This window comes from Neopsephotus bourkii, unplaced genomic scaffold, assembly GCF_033783945.1.
Source record: "Neopsephotus bourkii isolate Nb327-2 ecotype Australia unplaced genomic scaffold, CSIRO-AGI_Nbou_v1 NB_591, whole genome shotgun sequence".
In the NCBI taxonomy this organism is placed as follows: domain Eukaryota; kingdom Metazoa; phylum Chordata; class Aves; order Psittaciformes; family Psittacidae; genus Neopsephotus; species Neopsephotus bourkii.
Window position 1 is genome coordinate 445,805 of NW_026901092.1, and position 18,284 is coordinate 464,088.

At 39.4% G+C, this 18,284-nt stretch overlaps 1 protein-coding gene across 1 annotated transcript in view; it reads right to left on the minus strand.

Moving 5' to 3' along the window:
- The window catches only part of CTNNAL1 (catenin alpha like 1), a 54,551-nt gene that overhangs the window by 33,857 nt on the left and 2,410 nt on the right, over positions 1 to 18,284 (minus strand). Inside the window, exon 2 of the mRNA XM_061351459.1 lies at positions 1,507 to 1,696. Coding sequence (XP_061207443.1) covers positions 1,507 to 1,696 — 190 coding nt within the window. The remainder of the gene's footprint in view (positions 1 to 1,506; positions 1,697 to 18,284) is intronic.

The window sequence follows — 18,284 nt, forward strand, 5'->3', positions numbered from 1 at the left end:
GACTGCACAGCTCTTTCAGCAGCTGAGATTATCAATGTAAACTTTGGCTTGTCGGCATTTTGCTTGGATCTCTGAAGAGAAAACACATGCTTCACCTAACAAATGGAATGTTTTCAAATTAAGATATTTCTGTTTGCAGCCAAGTTTACTGGTGCAACCATGAATTTTCAGTCTGAAGTTTATCTAGGACAGTCCTTCAAATCACAAAAAACACCATTCAGCAGCAGCATGTTTCTAGACATCATGGGTCGTTGTTAGGGGATTTTCAGAGGTCTTCTTACAGTAACTTGCCTAACTTCTAAGTTTGTTTTTTAATCACAAAAATAGTATGAACTGCATCCCCAAAGTCTGAGGCCAGCACAGTGATTCAGCAAGAAATATACCAGCACATTTCTCAGGCTTCTGAGGTTATTTAAAAGCCAAGTCCCCTGTTAAACTTAGCAGATCAACTTTAAGTGCAGTAACCCATGTCTTGGAGTAGAGTACTACTCCTTCTGCAAGCAATGCTTCTGTGTTGAGAAGTCATTTATTTGTCTCTACATCCAGAAGCTCCAGATTGCCTCCTTGAAGCCACAGTAAGCAGAAAGTCTGTCACACCTGCAGGCGTGTCCACCTGCTTAAACAGGGAAAGCTTCAAGGAAGATTTCCCATGATCCATAGGTATTTGTAGGAAAAAAAACCCACCAAAAACAAAACACCACCACCACCACTAACAACAAAAGGAACAGTCTTCTAGATGTCATCTTCTTTAAGGCTGCACTACAGATGGGAAATGTGCATTTACTAAGAGCCATTGAAATACCATGCAAACAACAGTACTTAATATCTAGGAAAGTAGTTTCTAGCATGACATAAATATTTTTTTACAATGTCAGAGAATGTAATCCACTACAGAAACTATTCACCTAGACAAAGGCTTCTGAGGGGAGGAGGGTGACAGCTGGCAACTCAACCTCCATACTTCACATTCAATATACATACACGGCAAGTTTGCAAGAAAAGTTGAATTGAGCAAAAATACAATATCATTTTCATTCTACTGAGGGGAGTCATCAGATGACTGATGTGAGTCATCTTACTGAGTCTTGATGAAATATGGGTTGACACTGACCTTCATTCAGACCTTCAGATCTAGAACACAGTGACCTCAAAAGTGTAACACTCAAATTACTTTAACTACTCCACTGTTGTAGCTTGAGAGCAATAAACTCTAAAGCTGTATTCTCAACACTCTGCTTGCTCTTTGTAGTCACAACATAAACAAAGAGCAGTCAGGTAATTCCTTGTGGCAAAAGATCCTATGAGAATCAAAGCAAACACACAATTCCATTCCCTGTGTGTGAGATGACAGCAATTTAAGTGACAAAATAAGGTGACAGATCAGCCCTTGAATGCACCAGCAGAAGACTGTTAAGCAATCAGCTAATAAAGTTCTTACATTATTCCTGACACTAAAAATAGAGTGCCAAAAATGGCACGAGCACAATTTCATGAATAACTACATACCTGCTCTCCTTGCCTCGATGCAAGCAATACTCATTTCCTCTTTCAATTCATGATTTTCATTGGCTATAGCTTCACCTACTGTAACAAATCTCCCAACTGCCAGGTTAACTGCTTGGCCCACTCGTTGAATTGCTTGCAGAGTCTTGTCTGAACGCTTTGGCTTATCCTTATGATTAATAAGAGTAGTTATCTGTGAACAAGAAGAGTTAATTAGAACTGCATGCAAGAAAACATTTTAACTTCAGCATTAAAGGCAAGTTTTAAACTGAACTCAGTAATAGATTTTTTTACCATACTTCACTAATAAAATTTAGTGTTGAGTCATGAGGTATCATTTAACTTCGCAGAGAATGAAAAAAATTTGGAGTATGATTAAGTTTGCTCATCTGCTGTGATCTCAGCTTTTCTCACATCTCAAATGAACTGAGGACTTCTTTTTTCCCCTCCTGTTTGCAGCATCAAAATAAGCTGTCCTAGGTCTCTCAACTGGCTGTCACTCTACAGACACAGTAAAAGCTGAGGAGTCCAATAGCAGACAAATCAACATCATTTTGTGTTTTCCAGCATTGCAAATCTTACAAAGTTTTTGTACTGACAGGTATCTAAACACATCAACTAGGATTCTGGAGCTTTGGTTCTTTTAACTAACATAAGCCTTTATAAATGATGTTTTATACAACTGATTAAGGCAGCCTGTAAGGGAGAATGAGTAGTAGCACAGTCTTTAAACAAAAAGAACCATTCATCGTTTATAAATAATCTGAAGTATTTGAGCCCTCCCCCCATTAAAATATCCACTGTACTCATACCTTAAACACTCTCAATTACACCTGTTTTCTAGAATTTAGAACACGGTGGCCATTTAGATGCATGTTATCAGTGAAAGAATTTGTGAGAACACTCTTATTTTGAACTCCACATCTTGTATTGGCTTTTCTGCCTGGCACTACACCAAACTATACATTCCTTCTTGGACCACACTGACCAGAGATCAGGCTGCACGCAGGCTGCAGACTATCAAAGATTTGCCCAAAACACCAAACATGAGGTAACAAACAAAGTAATACCTCCCCCATCCAAAGAGAAAGGCAGGATTTGCAGAAGTAGGTTCTCAACCATGGCATTAAATAAACATGAGAACAGCATGCAATCCTGTCACTCAGAATTAACTAATTACAACCTGCATAACAAACAGTATAGGAGCTTTACATTTTTGGTATGACAACCATATTCCAGTGAGATGAAGGACAGAAGTTGAACTCTGTAGTTTCAAACATCCTACACCAGCATAAAAGCCATCCTTGCATCCCTCTCTCATTTTTACACTCTGGTGTGGGTCAAACCTGAGTTGTGGAGAAGTTGATGTTGATTCCACACAATCAGTTGCTCAGTCCAGTTCACTGCATAGCTGTATGAATACTTTTGGTGGCAAAAGGGAAAAGGTACAGACTGAAGAGAGAAAGACGGGCAGTTCCTTTCAGCAGTAATGCTCCTTTTAGCAGCAGTGTGGTTTAAAATGCACACAGAACTGCACTGTAAGTCACATCCCCAGGAACTCAAAAGATGTCTGCTGAGACAATCTCAGAATTACATGAATTACTTAAGTGTTTGCACACCTCAGCTGTATCAGCTCACCCACAGATGCTTTTCCCTGTTCCCCAAAATAAATCATCATTCACTCATACATTCTTCTATCTTCCCAATCAAGCCTATGGTAGGATGAGAGCATAGAAGCTGTACCCATAATGCTCACACTGCCTCCAAGTACAGAGCAGGAAGCAGTGTAGGTGCCTTTCCACTTCATAATTTGATCAATGCCCAAGGTTTACCCTTCAGGTATTACTGATTTGTATTGGGGGGGGGAGGGAGGGATGGGGTAAAAGTAATGGTGCTCTTTAACACTGTACTGTGGCTTGTTTTCACTGCCAGGAGCTGGTTTAGCAAGTCTGCAGTATTAAACTCCTTGCAATGGAAAATATCAATACTTCATAGAGCACTTTGCACCAAAAAACCCCAAACAAAACATTGTAGATGCTTCAGGTATACCAAACTAGCAAATACCTGACACTTGACAGAAGCTAATCTAACAATCCCAGCTGGCAAATTCTTGACAAGGTATGGACAAGCAAACCTACAGACACCATTAGACCAAATGATGAATAAAACCAATTTGAAAAAGTCACAACTTTGTTTCCTCAACAGACTTTTAAGCAAACAGTAACCCAATCCTGAACAAACAAAAGGCTAATATTACATCCATAGTTAATGACTCCTCAAGAGTATACATAAAATAGCACTGGCCAAAGATAACATAAAAAGGACATGGAACTGTTGGAACAAGTCCAGAGGAGGGTCACGAGGATGATCAGGGGACTGGAGCACCTCCTGTATGAAGATAGGCTGAGAAAGTTGGGGCTGTTCAGCCTGGAGAAGAGAAGGCTGCGTGGAGACCTCATAGCAGCCTTCCAGTATCTGAAGGGGGCCTGTAGCGATGCTGGGGAGGGATTCATTAGGGACTGTAGTGATAGGACAAGGGGTAATGGGTTAAAACTTAAACAGGGGAAGTTTAGATTGGATATAAGGAGGAAATTCTTTCCTGTTAGGGTGGTGAGGCACTGGAATAGGTTGCCCAGGAAGGTTGTGAATGCTCCATCCCTGGCGGCGTTCAAGGCCAGGCTGGGCAAAGCCCTGGGTGATACGGTTTAGTGTGAGGTGCCCCTGCCCATGGCAGGGGGTTGGAACTCAATGATCTTAAGGTCCTTTCCAACCCTAACTATTCTACGATTCTATAAATAAAACAGTATTTGGAAGCATGTCCTGGCTGCAAGTTCACATCCCATGGCATTTTATACCAGTTTCTATACAGTTTACACATATTCTGCATAACCCTGGAAAAAAAACACTTATATCACACTACAGAGTGAAAGGAATCCCACTGTCTTAAAGATCACCAAGGGCATTTGAATCCTGTATGTTTCTGTAGAGGTACACAAATGATAAAAATTATGGACATATAACAGTTAAAGTTGCCTGAGTAACGTCTTACACTTTCACATCAGAAACACTTTCATCTGAGGCATGGGTGAAGATTACAATGCTATCACTTCTTTAGCAGGATATCATCAGTTCTGCAGAAAAAGACAACCCCTATACCCCCTCACATAAGGTGAAGCAAGAACCAGCAGCTGTTTTGGCAGATCACGTCATGAAGTTCAGCAAGGCCAAATGCAAGATCCTGCACCTGGATTATGACTGCAGACTGGGGGATGGATGGATTGAGAGCAGCCCTGCAGAAAAGAACTTGGGGATACTGATGCATGAAAAATTAGATGTGAGCCAGTAACACGCACTTGCAGCTTAAAAAGCCAACCACATCCTGGGATGCATAGAAACAAGCATGGCCAGCAGGTCAAGGAGGGAATTCTCCCACTATTCTGGAGAGACCTCACCTGGAATATTGCATTCAACCCTGGAGTCACCAGTACAAGATAGACATGGACCTGTTGGAGTACAGAGTAGGGCCACAGAAAATGGTCAGAGGGGTGGAGCACCTCCCCTATGTGGGAAGGCTAAGAGAGTTGGGCTTGTTCAGTCTGGAGATGAGAAGACTTCAGGGAGACCTTACAGCAGCCATTAAGTAGATACGGGGAACTTATGAAAAAGGAAGAGAAAGACTTTTCACCAAGGCCTGTAGCCTTGTATCCTGAATAAAATCCTTGTTCAGAGGACAATGGCTTTAAACTAAGAGTGTAGATTTAGACTGGACATAAGGGGGAAATCTTTTATGATGAGGGTGGTGAAAACCTGGCACAGCTTGCTCAGAGAAGCTGTGGCTGCCCCAGCCCTGTCAGTGCTCAAGGTCAGGTTGGACAGGTCTCTGAACTACCTGATCTAGTGGAAGGTGTCCCTGCCCATGGCAGGGGGTTTGGAACTAAATGATCTTTAAGGTCCCTTCCAATCCAAACCATTCTGTGATCCTACTGTACGCACCCACTAGAGTAACTTGCATATGCAGTTTATATACAGCAGCTGAGGCTTTGCAAATACCTCCTGCAATAATGAACTCTTCGTTAAGCAATACAATTTCTTCTGAGACTGGCTGACTTAGGACCACTACAAGTAGTATCTAAGTAACTTTCTTAACATTAGAATGGACAGAAGTTTGTTGAGCTCCATCAATTTTTTTTCCCCAAAGTAAGGAACTATATGGATTGCCAGTTAAAAACAAATATTGTGAAAGAAACTACAACAGAAGTTGGTCAAGAAGTTTGAAATATATCAAGACAGACAGTTTTATATAACACCCTTTCCAAGCGTGATCAACACTATTTAGCAAATCCAGCCTGTACTAGTATAGTAAAATTTACATATGCTTGTTACATAAAAAGTAACAAACACTCCAGAAATAAGAGTAGGTAAGTCACTATAAAAGAAAGAGATAGGTGAAAATATGAAATACAGATCAGCTAAAGGGAAAAGGGCTGTCTTTGGTTCTAGAAACATAAGTATAGACATATACAAAAAGTAAAATGCTTAATAAACATCAAAAGTGTGAGAAAGTTCTTCAGATACAGATGGTCTTCTCAGAACTTGCCACCACCTGCAGAAAACATTGGAGTGCAAATGAGGAGAATGTATAATTCATAGAATCATACAATATTTTGGGTTGGAAGGGACCTTCAAAGCCCATCTAGTCCAACCCCCCTGCAATGACCAGGTACATCTTCAACTAGATCACGTTGCCCAGAACCACATCCAGCCTGGCCTTGAATGTCTCCAGGGATGGTGCATCCACCACCTCTCTGGTCAACCTGTGTCAGCATTTTACCACCCTCATTGTATAGAATTTTTTTGTTCAGATCTTTCTCTTTCCTTCAAGGAGTGTAAAGAATGACAGGTATGTATACGTATACTCAGGTACATCTATCCGCCATTTAAAATAAAGTTATGAAAAAGCAGAGGTAATAAAAACTACAGGTTCAGATTCTTTTCAAGACTTAAAACTTGTAACCAGCGAATTAAAAACATGTTTTCTTTTCCCTGCAGCCCATTCAGTTGCAACCAGACCAGAACATAACTCTTGTGTTTCTTTCAGTTTTGTTTTGGTTGGTTGGGTTTGTTGCTGTTTTCTCAAAACAAACCTGTGACTCCAAATACATTAACTAAGCTCTCCTTTAAGCTTAACACCTCCCAGATATTTAATATGTTGTATTCCGATCATGCATCACCCAGTCGTTAACATTGGTGGTGTTTGGGCAGGAGTTAACAGCTGAAAACATTACCTCCAAGTCTCTTTGAACAAGAGTAATACGTTACATGCTGTTTACTCAAGGATTTAGTGATCAGGTCATAGAAAAGAAACAGTCCTTTTGATGGTACTCATGCTCCGTTTAATGTGAGCTCTTACGCTATTTCCCTGGAATGCTTATCTGAGATTTGAGACAAGCAGTTTAAGGAGTGTGCAGTCTCAAGAAACTGTCAGTTACAATCTTTTGTTACTTGTTAGAAGGAGCCCCAGAAAAGCGGCCTTTTCCCCAAGTACGTCACTGAAACTAACAGTTTCTATATAGCCAGGATGTATCAAGATGTACTTCATATTTTAGAAAAGTGAGCTCAGTTGTGGCAGTTCCAGCAGCTGTTTTCAGAGCTTTTTGAGAGTGTCAGATACTGACATTTAAGTCGTTATATGCTTCCTGCACAGGAAGCATCATGACAGCATGCTTAGCTAAAAATATTCTAATGTCTATTTATTATCAGTGTAATTAAGTCTTGCATGACAGAATTAAGTGATACTTAAAGAGACTGGATTTCAGGAAGTATTTATAGATAACTATAAATAAAAGCAGGGGAAATTTTGCTATTTCACAGCCACTGCTACAAACACAGGAGTTAAAGTGAGAAGTCATATTGGAAGATACGCTATCCATCTTTCTCCCTGGTAGATATTGTGCTTAATATATAGGACGACTTAGAACCTCAAGAGTAGTATTTGAGATGGTTACTCTATGCAATGAGGATTAGCATCCTTAAAGTAACAGCTCCTCTTCCACTTTGTTTATTTTCTGCTTTCTACTTTCCATTAATTTCACAATGGTAGCTTTATTGGAGCTTTGAGCATCCTGGTCTGGTGGAACGTGTCCCTGCCCATGGCAGAGAGCTTGGAACTAGATGACGTTTAAACCTTAACCATTCTATGATTCTAAGAAAATGCAATAGCACTACATACTAAAGAAGGAGCTACAAATCTCTACAATAGAACTGTGTTGTAGAGTAAATTTAGTTGCATTTGTCAGGACATGTAGGAAACTTGGTCAGAAAGACCTTTCCCACATTGTTCATAGTTTCATTAGTTCATCTTGAGTATGTGGGTGGGGAGGAACTTCTAATATTACATTTTAGGAACTCGCTCATTAGGTCTTGTGCTTAAGGACAAATAGATCTTCAGACTCATTTAGGCAGAGAGAAGCACAGGTTGTTCCAACACCCACATCTGCTACAGCATACAACCACACATGTGAGAGCACACAGATGTAGCAGCTGGCATTTGACATCCAGCCCGTAATGGCTACAGGCAGAACTGTCACATAGATTTCCCATCAGAAAAGATGAAATTAAAGGCTCTTGAGATGTGAACAAGGGCTACTTGTTTACCTGTCCCAGAAATCAAAGGTCTGTTAAGATCAGATGCCCACCTAGACATTATTGAAAGCCTTCTTTAGCATTTTCTACAATTTCAACTACTGAAGTATTTTTCAGAAGTGTAGCTAACGTGCAGATTTTTAGAACTGGAAATTGGAAAGCCTTATTTTCCTACTCAGTTTCCATTTTGCGGAAAACTCCTGCAAACAAACTTTGCAGAAACTCAACTTTGAAAGTTTTCAAAGGCTGGAAAAGAATAACCAAAGCCAGACCCAACTGCATTAACTACTGATGCACTAGTTTATTGTAAGAACCCATATTCTATTTATCCTGAAAACATTACTTGAGACAACTGCCTCTGCTTTACAGACACTTGAACCAGAACTGTTTCTTTTAACATGTTGTGATTGAAAAGAGGCAATCAACCCCTTCTTGCAGAAGTCACACAGCCCTCAATGCATCATTCAGGAGCTCGAGTCACCAGTTCCGTAAAAGAACAGCTTCCAAGAAGTGGTATGAGCCTGCTACCCCCTATTTACGTATTTTTCCCATAAAGCCTGTGAACCAGTGTCTAGAAGGGCAGTACAAATACACTGCATGCCAAAGACTGACGAGTTCTCTTATGTCTGTGGTATTTAGACTGTTGTATCTTTACTTGAAGGCTTCTTAAAAGCGTCTTCTCATTGCTTTTGTACACATCTTTCATAGAAGCCTTCAGAGAAGCAAATGAAATAAACTAACAACCTGCAAGTTGGTTCACTTATCTGCAGGCAAATGCTAACATGCTTAGGGGAGCCTCAGGCAATCTTTTACATGTAGTGTCTAACCAGCTGATAGGCCACCTCTGGAAAGGAAGAAGGAACAATCCAAGACCTGCAGTGACAAGCAGAAGCTGACAAGCAGCACAAGAACAGCCCTACCAAATCAGATCACTGGTATACCTAACCTAGTATCTTATCTCCTATCTACCAAAACATGCATAACTAAAAAAAGAACACGAATAAAACAAGCAAACGAGACAGTAGCTATATTGCAGTCGTAACCAGATTTTTAGTTAACTGCAAATCGTACATTTAATTTTAAAACACCACAACATCTAACTGTGTACTTCTCACAAGCACAATAGCTTCAACAAGTAGAAAAATATTATTTGGAAGGGGTGAGAACAGTCCTTTTCAGATCCAGGCTTCAAAACCTACTCTTTGTAAAGCTTGCAGGAAAGACAAAAGTACACAATCTCAAATTCGAATACACACCTCGGATTGTCAATACCACTGCTATGTACTTGTTACACATTCTTGGAATTGTTAAGAGATCAAAAGAAAGGATTCAACTCACAGCAAACTAGTAATGAATACCCTTTCTCTATGCTGAATGCATTCCTACAAAACCAAAAACCCTTTAAATTGCAAGATCCAAACCAAACACAATCAAGAAAATTATTATCCAAAATGCAATACAAATGGATTTGTTCAACTGAGGATGTAGTACTTCAATAACACCAATTTCTTTTCTCCAGTGTGCATTATTTTTTGGTCTGAGGATTTTTGTCTTTTTTTTCCAAAGTAATAAAAACTCTGGAAACTTCAGGAATTAGTCTTCACTGGGATTAAATTATTTCCAAGTTTTTTTTTTTTGCAAGTTGTTGTGAAAAGAACTCCAGAGAAAGTAAGAAAAAAAGGAATAAACACACCTGATCAGTTCTTGCAACCTGGGGATTTGTTAGATATTATGTGGAGGTTTGAATTACTTTAATAATGTTACTAAAGTTACACTGTAGAAGAGAAATACGCTTGCTTTTTAATGTTCACTTTTCACAGACTCTTTAAAATCAGGGATTTTCAGTGATCTGCAGATACAAAGCAGAAATGTACATGAAAACTGACCTGCACTCCTGCCATCCTCCCTACTTTTCTTCACACACACAAGGATCGCTAGAGAATGCCCAGTGAGACCTGACCATTGGTTAAAGCTGCCTCATTTACTCTTATTGTAAATGTTGTAAACATGCCTAACAAGTCAGAAAACCGCCCTATCTTCACCCCAAGAAAGGTGCCTTCAGAATGTCTATAGAAATGGGTGAGGATGATAAAGATCTTTGCTTTCAGACAACTGAAGTTAGAGCTTCCTTCTCTTTCTGAAGAGATGTATAGAAATTCACAGACTGAAATGTGCACCTTTGAGCAACTTGACATGAGCTGGCTAAACCAATTTTTCAAATTGAAAGTCCAACTGAACCTCTTCTGCTTATACGGTACATGCATCAACAGGTATACTGAGTATCAGAAAACATGTTTACCTACCATAAAATAAAATGATCTAAAACCAAAATGGCCTCTCCTGTGACCTGGCTTTCTAACTCAACTGCTGTCTTGAAGTTTTCTGAAATGCACAACTACCTCATGAGAAAAAGTGAACTTAAGCTAAGAGACTCAATTTGTTTCAGAGGTATATGAACCAGTACATTTTCCTCCCCTCCTTTTGCCTTCCAGTTCAGTATCTTCTTACCCAAATGGGTAGATTAACAAACAAAGCTATTACTCTTTTTCATTCTACACCTGGAAATCCTGGGCATAAGCAAGCCTAAGAAAATAAAACCAACTCAGAGGGAAGCTCGTTGTTTAAAATGTACTTTCAGATGTGGTCAAATCAGATGCAGACATGATTTCAGCACTAGAGAGATGCAAATCTCAGAAATAATTCCATTTGCTACGATGATCAAGTAACCTCAAACCCAGAGACTGAATGGCAAAGTATTATTGTGGCTTTCCTCACTAACTTGGCTTTGCTAACTAACCTTCTACTGCTTGTGCAAACAATGCCTGAGCCAGCTCTGAGCTGTGGAACTAAAAAGTCACATACCGTAATACAGCAAGGACAACACACTGATACGATCTGTGACTGAGAACTTTCTATGAAAATTGCTCCTGAAAATGCAGAAAAAGTTGCTTGCTAGTCCCATAAACAGGCAGCTGCACCGGCACAAATACCAGCTATTCAATCTGTCTTGCATTGCATGTTGCAGAGAGTTCCTCCAGCCTTCTTCAGAGAAGGTTTCCTTAGCAGCATTTTAGCATACCACTTCAATTCGGAGCAACACCTGGTGTTTCATGTTGAAAAAGACACACTTGCCCTAGGGATTAACAGAGAAATATAATGTGCTCTGGAAAAGGTTATGCAAATCCAACTACTATCCACCTACAGGAGTGCAAAACAAACCCTTCATATAATCCAGAAACCATTATCTGATTTATGTTAAAGAGCCTGTATATTCTTCTGATTGCTTCCTTGAAGGGCTCAAGGGCAACAAAAACTCATTCCGTTGGAAAATTCAGGAATATTTAAATGTAACACTTAAATGCACTAAAGAATCTTTGATAATTAAAAGGGAACATTCCATACATTGGTCTAGCTCCTACATGTTAAGCACTTGCAACTTTGGACTGTATTACCCTCCTAAATGATTTTGACACCTGTGAATTTAAAAAAATAAATAAATAAAAACATCACTCCAAAACCTACATTTACATATGTTATTGCAGCACAATTTTAATTTATTATTATTTGAAAATACAAGATTGGTGTACTTACATTCATTCTGCTTAACGCAAAAAGTCAATACCAAAATGTTTCTCCAAGAAAAAGCAAGTATTATTTTTTATTTTTGTATTTACATCTGAAAGAACTGTGAGATTTGTTCAAACACAATTTTGTAACTTGTGTTTAGGACTTATTTTACCATTTGAGAATTCATTTATAAAGAATATAAATCATCCTATTCACTATCTAAAGTAGATTAACATTTAGCTGGCACCAGAGTCTGTAACACTCATTCTCCCCACTAACTGTAAACAAGGCTGGTGATAGAATGTAATACCATTCCATGAGTAAAAATTACCGTTTAAGGCTCTATCTAGCAAGGGTTATGCGTTGTCAATGAATTAATAAATACAAAATAAATCCATGCATAAAGCCATAGGCTCAGGGTACCCTACAGTAGTTTTACTAAACTATAATCAGAGTTGTTTGCAATCATTAATTCATAATTCATCCTTTGGGGATTTCCCTACCTAATCTGTTTAAAACCATCTGTTAACAATGCTGATTAGCAAGAAGGATGCTCTAATTCTTTTTGCACAGGATCACTGTGAGGCAGTTTTGATTTAATACTTGCTCTACTGCAGAACTACGAAAATATATCTAATCTATAGAAAACTCATTAATCAGATCTCATAAATCTGGAATATAAGATTCCACTGCAAAACAGCAATTGATTTTTAGCTATGTCAGTAAAAAGCATTCAGCTACTTGAAATGCTAGTCTGACTCATCTATCACATCAAAGACTAAGGTACTGAACATTATAAAGCAGTAGCCAAGTAACCCTAAGACAATTCCACCTTCCAAGGGTTCACAAAAAGAAAACCCACCTTGAAACCACAGCTATTTTACGGTAGTGCTGTTGGTCACATGATAAAACATGTAAAACAGAATATTACTAGTGATATTAACATTATTAATTATTAGTGTAGAAAAATAATGTCATTTACCTATTTAGGATACTCTAAGGTAGTCCTGTGCTCCCCATCACACCTTGAAAACCACAATTGTAAATTATTATCTATTTCCTTTTCACTATTTCATAGCAATGTAACTTCAATGACTAAATAGCTTTCAATCAAAAACTAGCCTCAGTAAAGGGAAACCTGCAACCACATCAGCCCATAAATACAACTGATACTGTGACTAAAATAACCACACTACCTACAGCCAAATGATAAACTCGTCAGATTAACTTTTCTGCATAAATCAAAGAGAAAGACTCAGCACCCTTTAGGGGCACAGAGTACCAACTGTAGGCTGAATAACAGCTGAGCTCGTGCAAGCTTCATTTTCCAGAAAAAAAGAATTTGTATCAAGTGGAAGATTTGTAATACAAACCACAACCTCACAACTTAACCCACAATGTCTATGGAACCAAACGGAGGGGAAGAGTCAGTGAGTTAGTGACTAATTAAAACTAATGAGGTGCAACTCGGTACACAGACAGCATACCACATGCTTCCAGAACAGTTAATGCGTATGACTCTGCATCCATGGCAGTTTCTCCGTGGTACAGGATGTAAACTAAGAAGAATTTAACAGGAGGTGTGCTTCACTCAGTACAAGTTACAGTGCAAGCCTCTACAGCATAATTCGTAATTTCATTACTCAACAATAGTAGCGGGTCTCAAGTCTAAAGTGAGTACCAAATTAACTCACAAAGAAGAAGATCCTGGAAAAGGGGAGAAACAACTTCTGAAAGCTTGCAAGTTACCAGAAATACTGAGCAATAAAGATTAGCACCCAAGAAGCATTTTAAAAGGAGGGCACTCAGGAGTGCCCCCCCAGATGCACTGAAGAAAGCAATGAGTTTAAGACAAATATGGATTACACTGCTTTTTCTGAGAAGGAATTTCCCGTCCTCCGAAAACACACATAAGGGGCAAAGCACAAGCCCTGGCACCGTAAAGAATCCTTTAGCATCTTAGAGGCGGAGAAAGGAAAAACCTGGAGGTACCAAAAAATGCCTAGTGAGGCTGCCAAGGCAGTCAAGGGACCTGCTGGAACAATTCTCTCAGTCTATCTGCTGCACCGGCAATTGAAGTTGAAATGCACAAGAGCTTGGCCTGAATGGTGAAGTTCAGGAAGGGAGCGAGGCTACACATATTCCTTAATTTTGTTAATGCTGTCCAGAGAGTACATGAGACACTTCTATTTAGTCTCTAAAAGAGAGAGAACGCATTTGATTCTAAACAAATTCAAAAGCAGGTATGCAATGAGCCTGTACGGCAATACAATAATACGACTACAGTACTATGACTGTGGGGGAAAAACACACAGAAAAAACATGGTGTGCATTTCCCACCCCCCAGTTTTTGTAAACTTCCAAGAATAAAAAGCCAGCAATATCAAGTTAGAAGTCTAACAGTGCTCTTACTACAGCACTTCCTGCTTTAAAGGTGTTTGCAAAAAAAAAAACACATTAAGACAAATCCATGACTGAATAATTCCCAAGATTATTATTGCAGCTATTAAGTTTAGAAGAAATGAGCACTCATCAAAAGGTATAATGTGTAAGTATCTCACACAGAAACCTCTTACATAGGTTTTGGCCAGTGTTAGCACTACATGTGTATATCCCCCCAAAAAATAAGCCTTCTGAAGCTCCTTTGCTACGTCCAGGGGAAATATCCTTCAGTAAGGAGACATACCAAGCTCCACTTCTACAAGCATACTGAAGAACTGAATGTGAGTTGCTGTTCAGGGTTGTTCTACTACCAGTTACAACCTAAGCAACCTAGTATGTTCCAGTCAGCTGAGGATTTCCAAGCCAAGACCGCAAAACACCTTTCCAAAAGATATCACTAAAAAGACCGGTGTCATGGAACAGTAGCTACAGTTTTAAATCCCTCTCTTTGATAAAACATGCTTGCTCAGTTCCATGGAGAATAACGTTAATTCCACTAAAGATACAGTAACTTATTAGCTATTACAGTGCATTTATTCAGGACTTATAACTCCGATATACTCAGTTTCTTAACACAGCTTTGCCTTATCCCTTGGACAGACAATAAGAACAGAGGAGAGCAGCTATTCATATTTGTGTCCAACTATAAAAGAAAGTGAAGCCATCTCTGCTCCAGAATGTGAGGTACGCAGAGAACCTGTGTGGAATCAAAGTGACTGCAGAAGAGGCTATGAACGTATTAGATAAAAAGGACTGGAACAACTTGTCAACATTAGATGCGATTCACCAAGATTTCAAGGGACTTGAAGATGCAATGGATTATATCAGCTTTCTCATGCAATATCCTGCTTGAAAATATTGACAGGTGAGGTATGAAGTTTGCCCAACAACCTTCGTACATGGCAAATCAGTAAAAAAACCAGGAAGAACAGAAGTAGCAAACACCCAAATAAATACGTACTGGCAAAGACTCAACACAGTGTTTGTTAAAGGAATTTCTGCCTCACAAAACATTGATTTCTCTGTAGACATCACTGATTACATGGATACACTGCTTAAAGAAAACTGTGAAACAAAGTCCATACCAAAGGTTTCAAACGACACTATGCAAGTCTCTGGGGGGGCGGAAAGAAGGCCTTCTGAATGAATATTTAACTCATTAAGAGACAGAATGATGAGAAGGAAGATGAAGGAAGTAAATGATTGCTTACTTTAATAGACAGACATGAACAATGCAGTTTCACAGAAACCTGTGCTGGGATATGGATTTATTGGACATAATCATACAAAGTGAGGAGAGATAAGCAGGTAATAAAATGATGAAAATTTCCTGGTGATCCTAAGTTATTCATGACAGTAAAGATAAGGTCTGACTACAGAACTGCACAAACATCTTGCAACACTGACCAGGAAACAAAACACCAGACAAAAAAATCACTGCAGATTAAAGACAGGAAAGTACCATCCTGGCTGCCTATATGAAACCTAGGTTCCAGGTGACCATTACTCTCAGCAGCAACATCTCCTCATTACAATACGTACCTCCATGAAAAAAAAAACTCACTTGTTTATTATGAAAGGGACTTCCAGGGTTATCTAGTCCAGCTTCCCACTCAAACCAGGTAGTTAGAGCATGTTGCACAGGGCCTCATCCAATTAGTTCTGAACATCTCCAAAACTGAAGGCTCTCTAGGTGCTCTACACACCTCATCCAGTATTTGACCACTATTACATTAGAAAAGGCCTTTTCTTAAATCTCAGCCTTTCCCGTGTTCCAGCTTCTGTCTATTGCTTTTTATCCAATCACCATACACCACTGCGATCAGTCTTCCTGTCTTCTCCATATCTGGCCATTAGGTGGTTAGTTGTAGACCACAGTAAACTCTGCAACTGGCCAGAGGAAAAAATCACTGCAGTTAAAGTGATACAGACAGTCAAGTACCATCCTAGCTTCCTATGTGAAACCTAGGTCTTAGCTGATCATTACACCCTCCCTCGAGGCAAAACAAAACCCACTTCCTTCAACCTCACCACTTACATCGCATGCTCCCCCCTATGTCAGTGTTCCTGGTACAGAGGAGCCCAGAGCTAGACATGATGCTCCAGCTGCTCTCTCCCAAGTGACAAACAGAAGGGAAGAGTCACTTCTGCAGCCTGCCAGCTGCCCAGCATGCAGCGGGCCATCATTGCTGACTCAGGAGTTCAACTCTTTGTCCACTGAGACCACTATGTCTTTCCCTGCAAAGGTTCTCTGTAGACAGCGGATCCCAGCCTGTACTGTTGTGTGATGCTATCCTGGCCCAGATGCAGGGCTTTGTTGGACTTCACAAGCTTCCTGTCAGGTCATTTTTCCAGCTTCTTATCCCCCTGTCCAGCAACCCTCTCCTCCAGCTTATCAGACATTCCCCAAACCCACCGTAGGAGAATTCACATGTGTGTCAAACATGCTGGCCCATCATCCCAACATTCAGATCATTCATAAACACATTAAACAATATTTGCCTCTGTATCAGTAATTCCCTGAGGGATGACAAAATAAAATAGAGAAAAGGTCATTGATTATATATGGACCTCTAGCTTGATCCAGTATGACTATTCTAAAGTCATAACTTCAGTCTTCAGTAAACAGCATCCATGAGCTTTTCACATACATAGGAAAACATCTGCTCTTGGTTCTTCTTTGGGCTCTAACACATAACTCCAGAAACTTTTGGAAAAACACAATATTGGCAGAACATTCTGTAACATTATATAACTACAATTTTTACTGAAATGGGAATTATTTTAGCTAGCTTCAGAGAAAGCAAGGAAACAATACCATAATAAAGAACTATCTTTATCCACCTCAAGACATATACCACTGAATATAAGACTGACAACAACAAAATTCAGAAACATTGGTATAATGGGCTTTTTATAGTTATTTACGCTTTTATTTTGCCTATATAGGTCAAGCCAATATCAAAACCTCTGACAGGATCTCCTGAAACAGAAGATGGAAAATAATTCTGTAATACATGGGGACATGATCATTCTCCGAAGTGCCCATGACAAAATGGGCTTTTTACAGGTTGAGCCGCTAGCTGTAATCTTACATGTCTACACTCAGGATGTTGGAGGTCACCTTCAACCACAAAAACTGTTCCTTTGTGAACGTTTACAGACAAAGCTCCTTCTTAGTGAACTTTTCCCAAGTACCTGACTATGAAGGTTGACAAAAACCTATTCTGCAGTTTCTCAGCATGCTTCCTCAGAACAGATCCAGACAGACTCCTACAGCTGTGAAGATACCAAACTGCAGCTTGACTATCAAACAGGTATATAATGGCAGCTGAGGAAGTCCCTGGTGGAGCCACATCCTGGAAAGTGCTATTTCCATGTCTTTGCCTTTCCTTAACTGTTTAAATGACTTGTTGTTAAATGAGTCAGCACCGACCACTTTAAACACCCTTCCTGACTTTTGTTGCCAAAAACTTTCCATAAAAAATAAAACCCAACATAAATAGACTGGAAAGAGGTAGCAGCAGTGAAGGAGATGTCTAGATTTTAAAGAACATTCTACTATGTACATGTAGGGCAGTGAACTGAAGACACCTATCCAAGCAAAGACAATTCTACTAATTCTGAAGAAAACTGTGGGGTTTGGCCCCAAAAGCTGTGTTTTCTCAACTGCATGTCACATGCTTTGCACAACAGTGTAGAATGAGTCACTTCACAGCACAAGTATGTAGATCATGGAAAAAAAAGTGTTAGCAAATAAGCTTAATACCGTGGCTTTTATCTGCCGTCTTCTTTTGTCATCTGTGGCACTATTAGAAGACGGCCACATCAGGGTCTGAACAGATCTGGAGAAAACAAAGACCTAGCTTAACTCTGTAAATAGTAAGTTTTAAAAACAAATTTATAAATAAGCATATTCAGTAATGACTCCAAGAGTAATTACTCCTGCTGGGAGAACAGGAATCTTGTCCACTGAGGCAGCAAATGCACTCTGATACTACACAGCCTATCAGAAAAATCAAGCTGCAAAGTGCAATTAAACAAATCAAACCAAAATTACCCTCATATTTGCCTAGTAAGAGCACAAGGTCAAACATACATTTACAGTATTACACATCAATTAGGGCAAT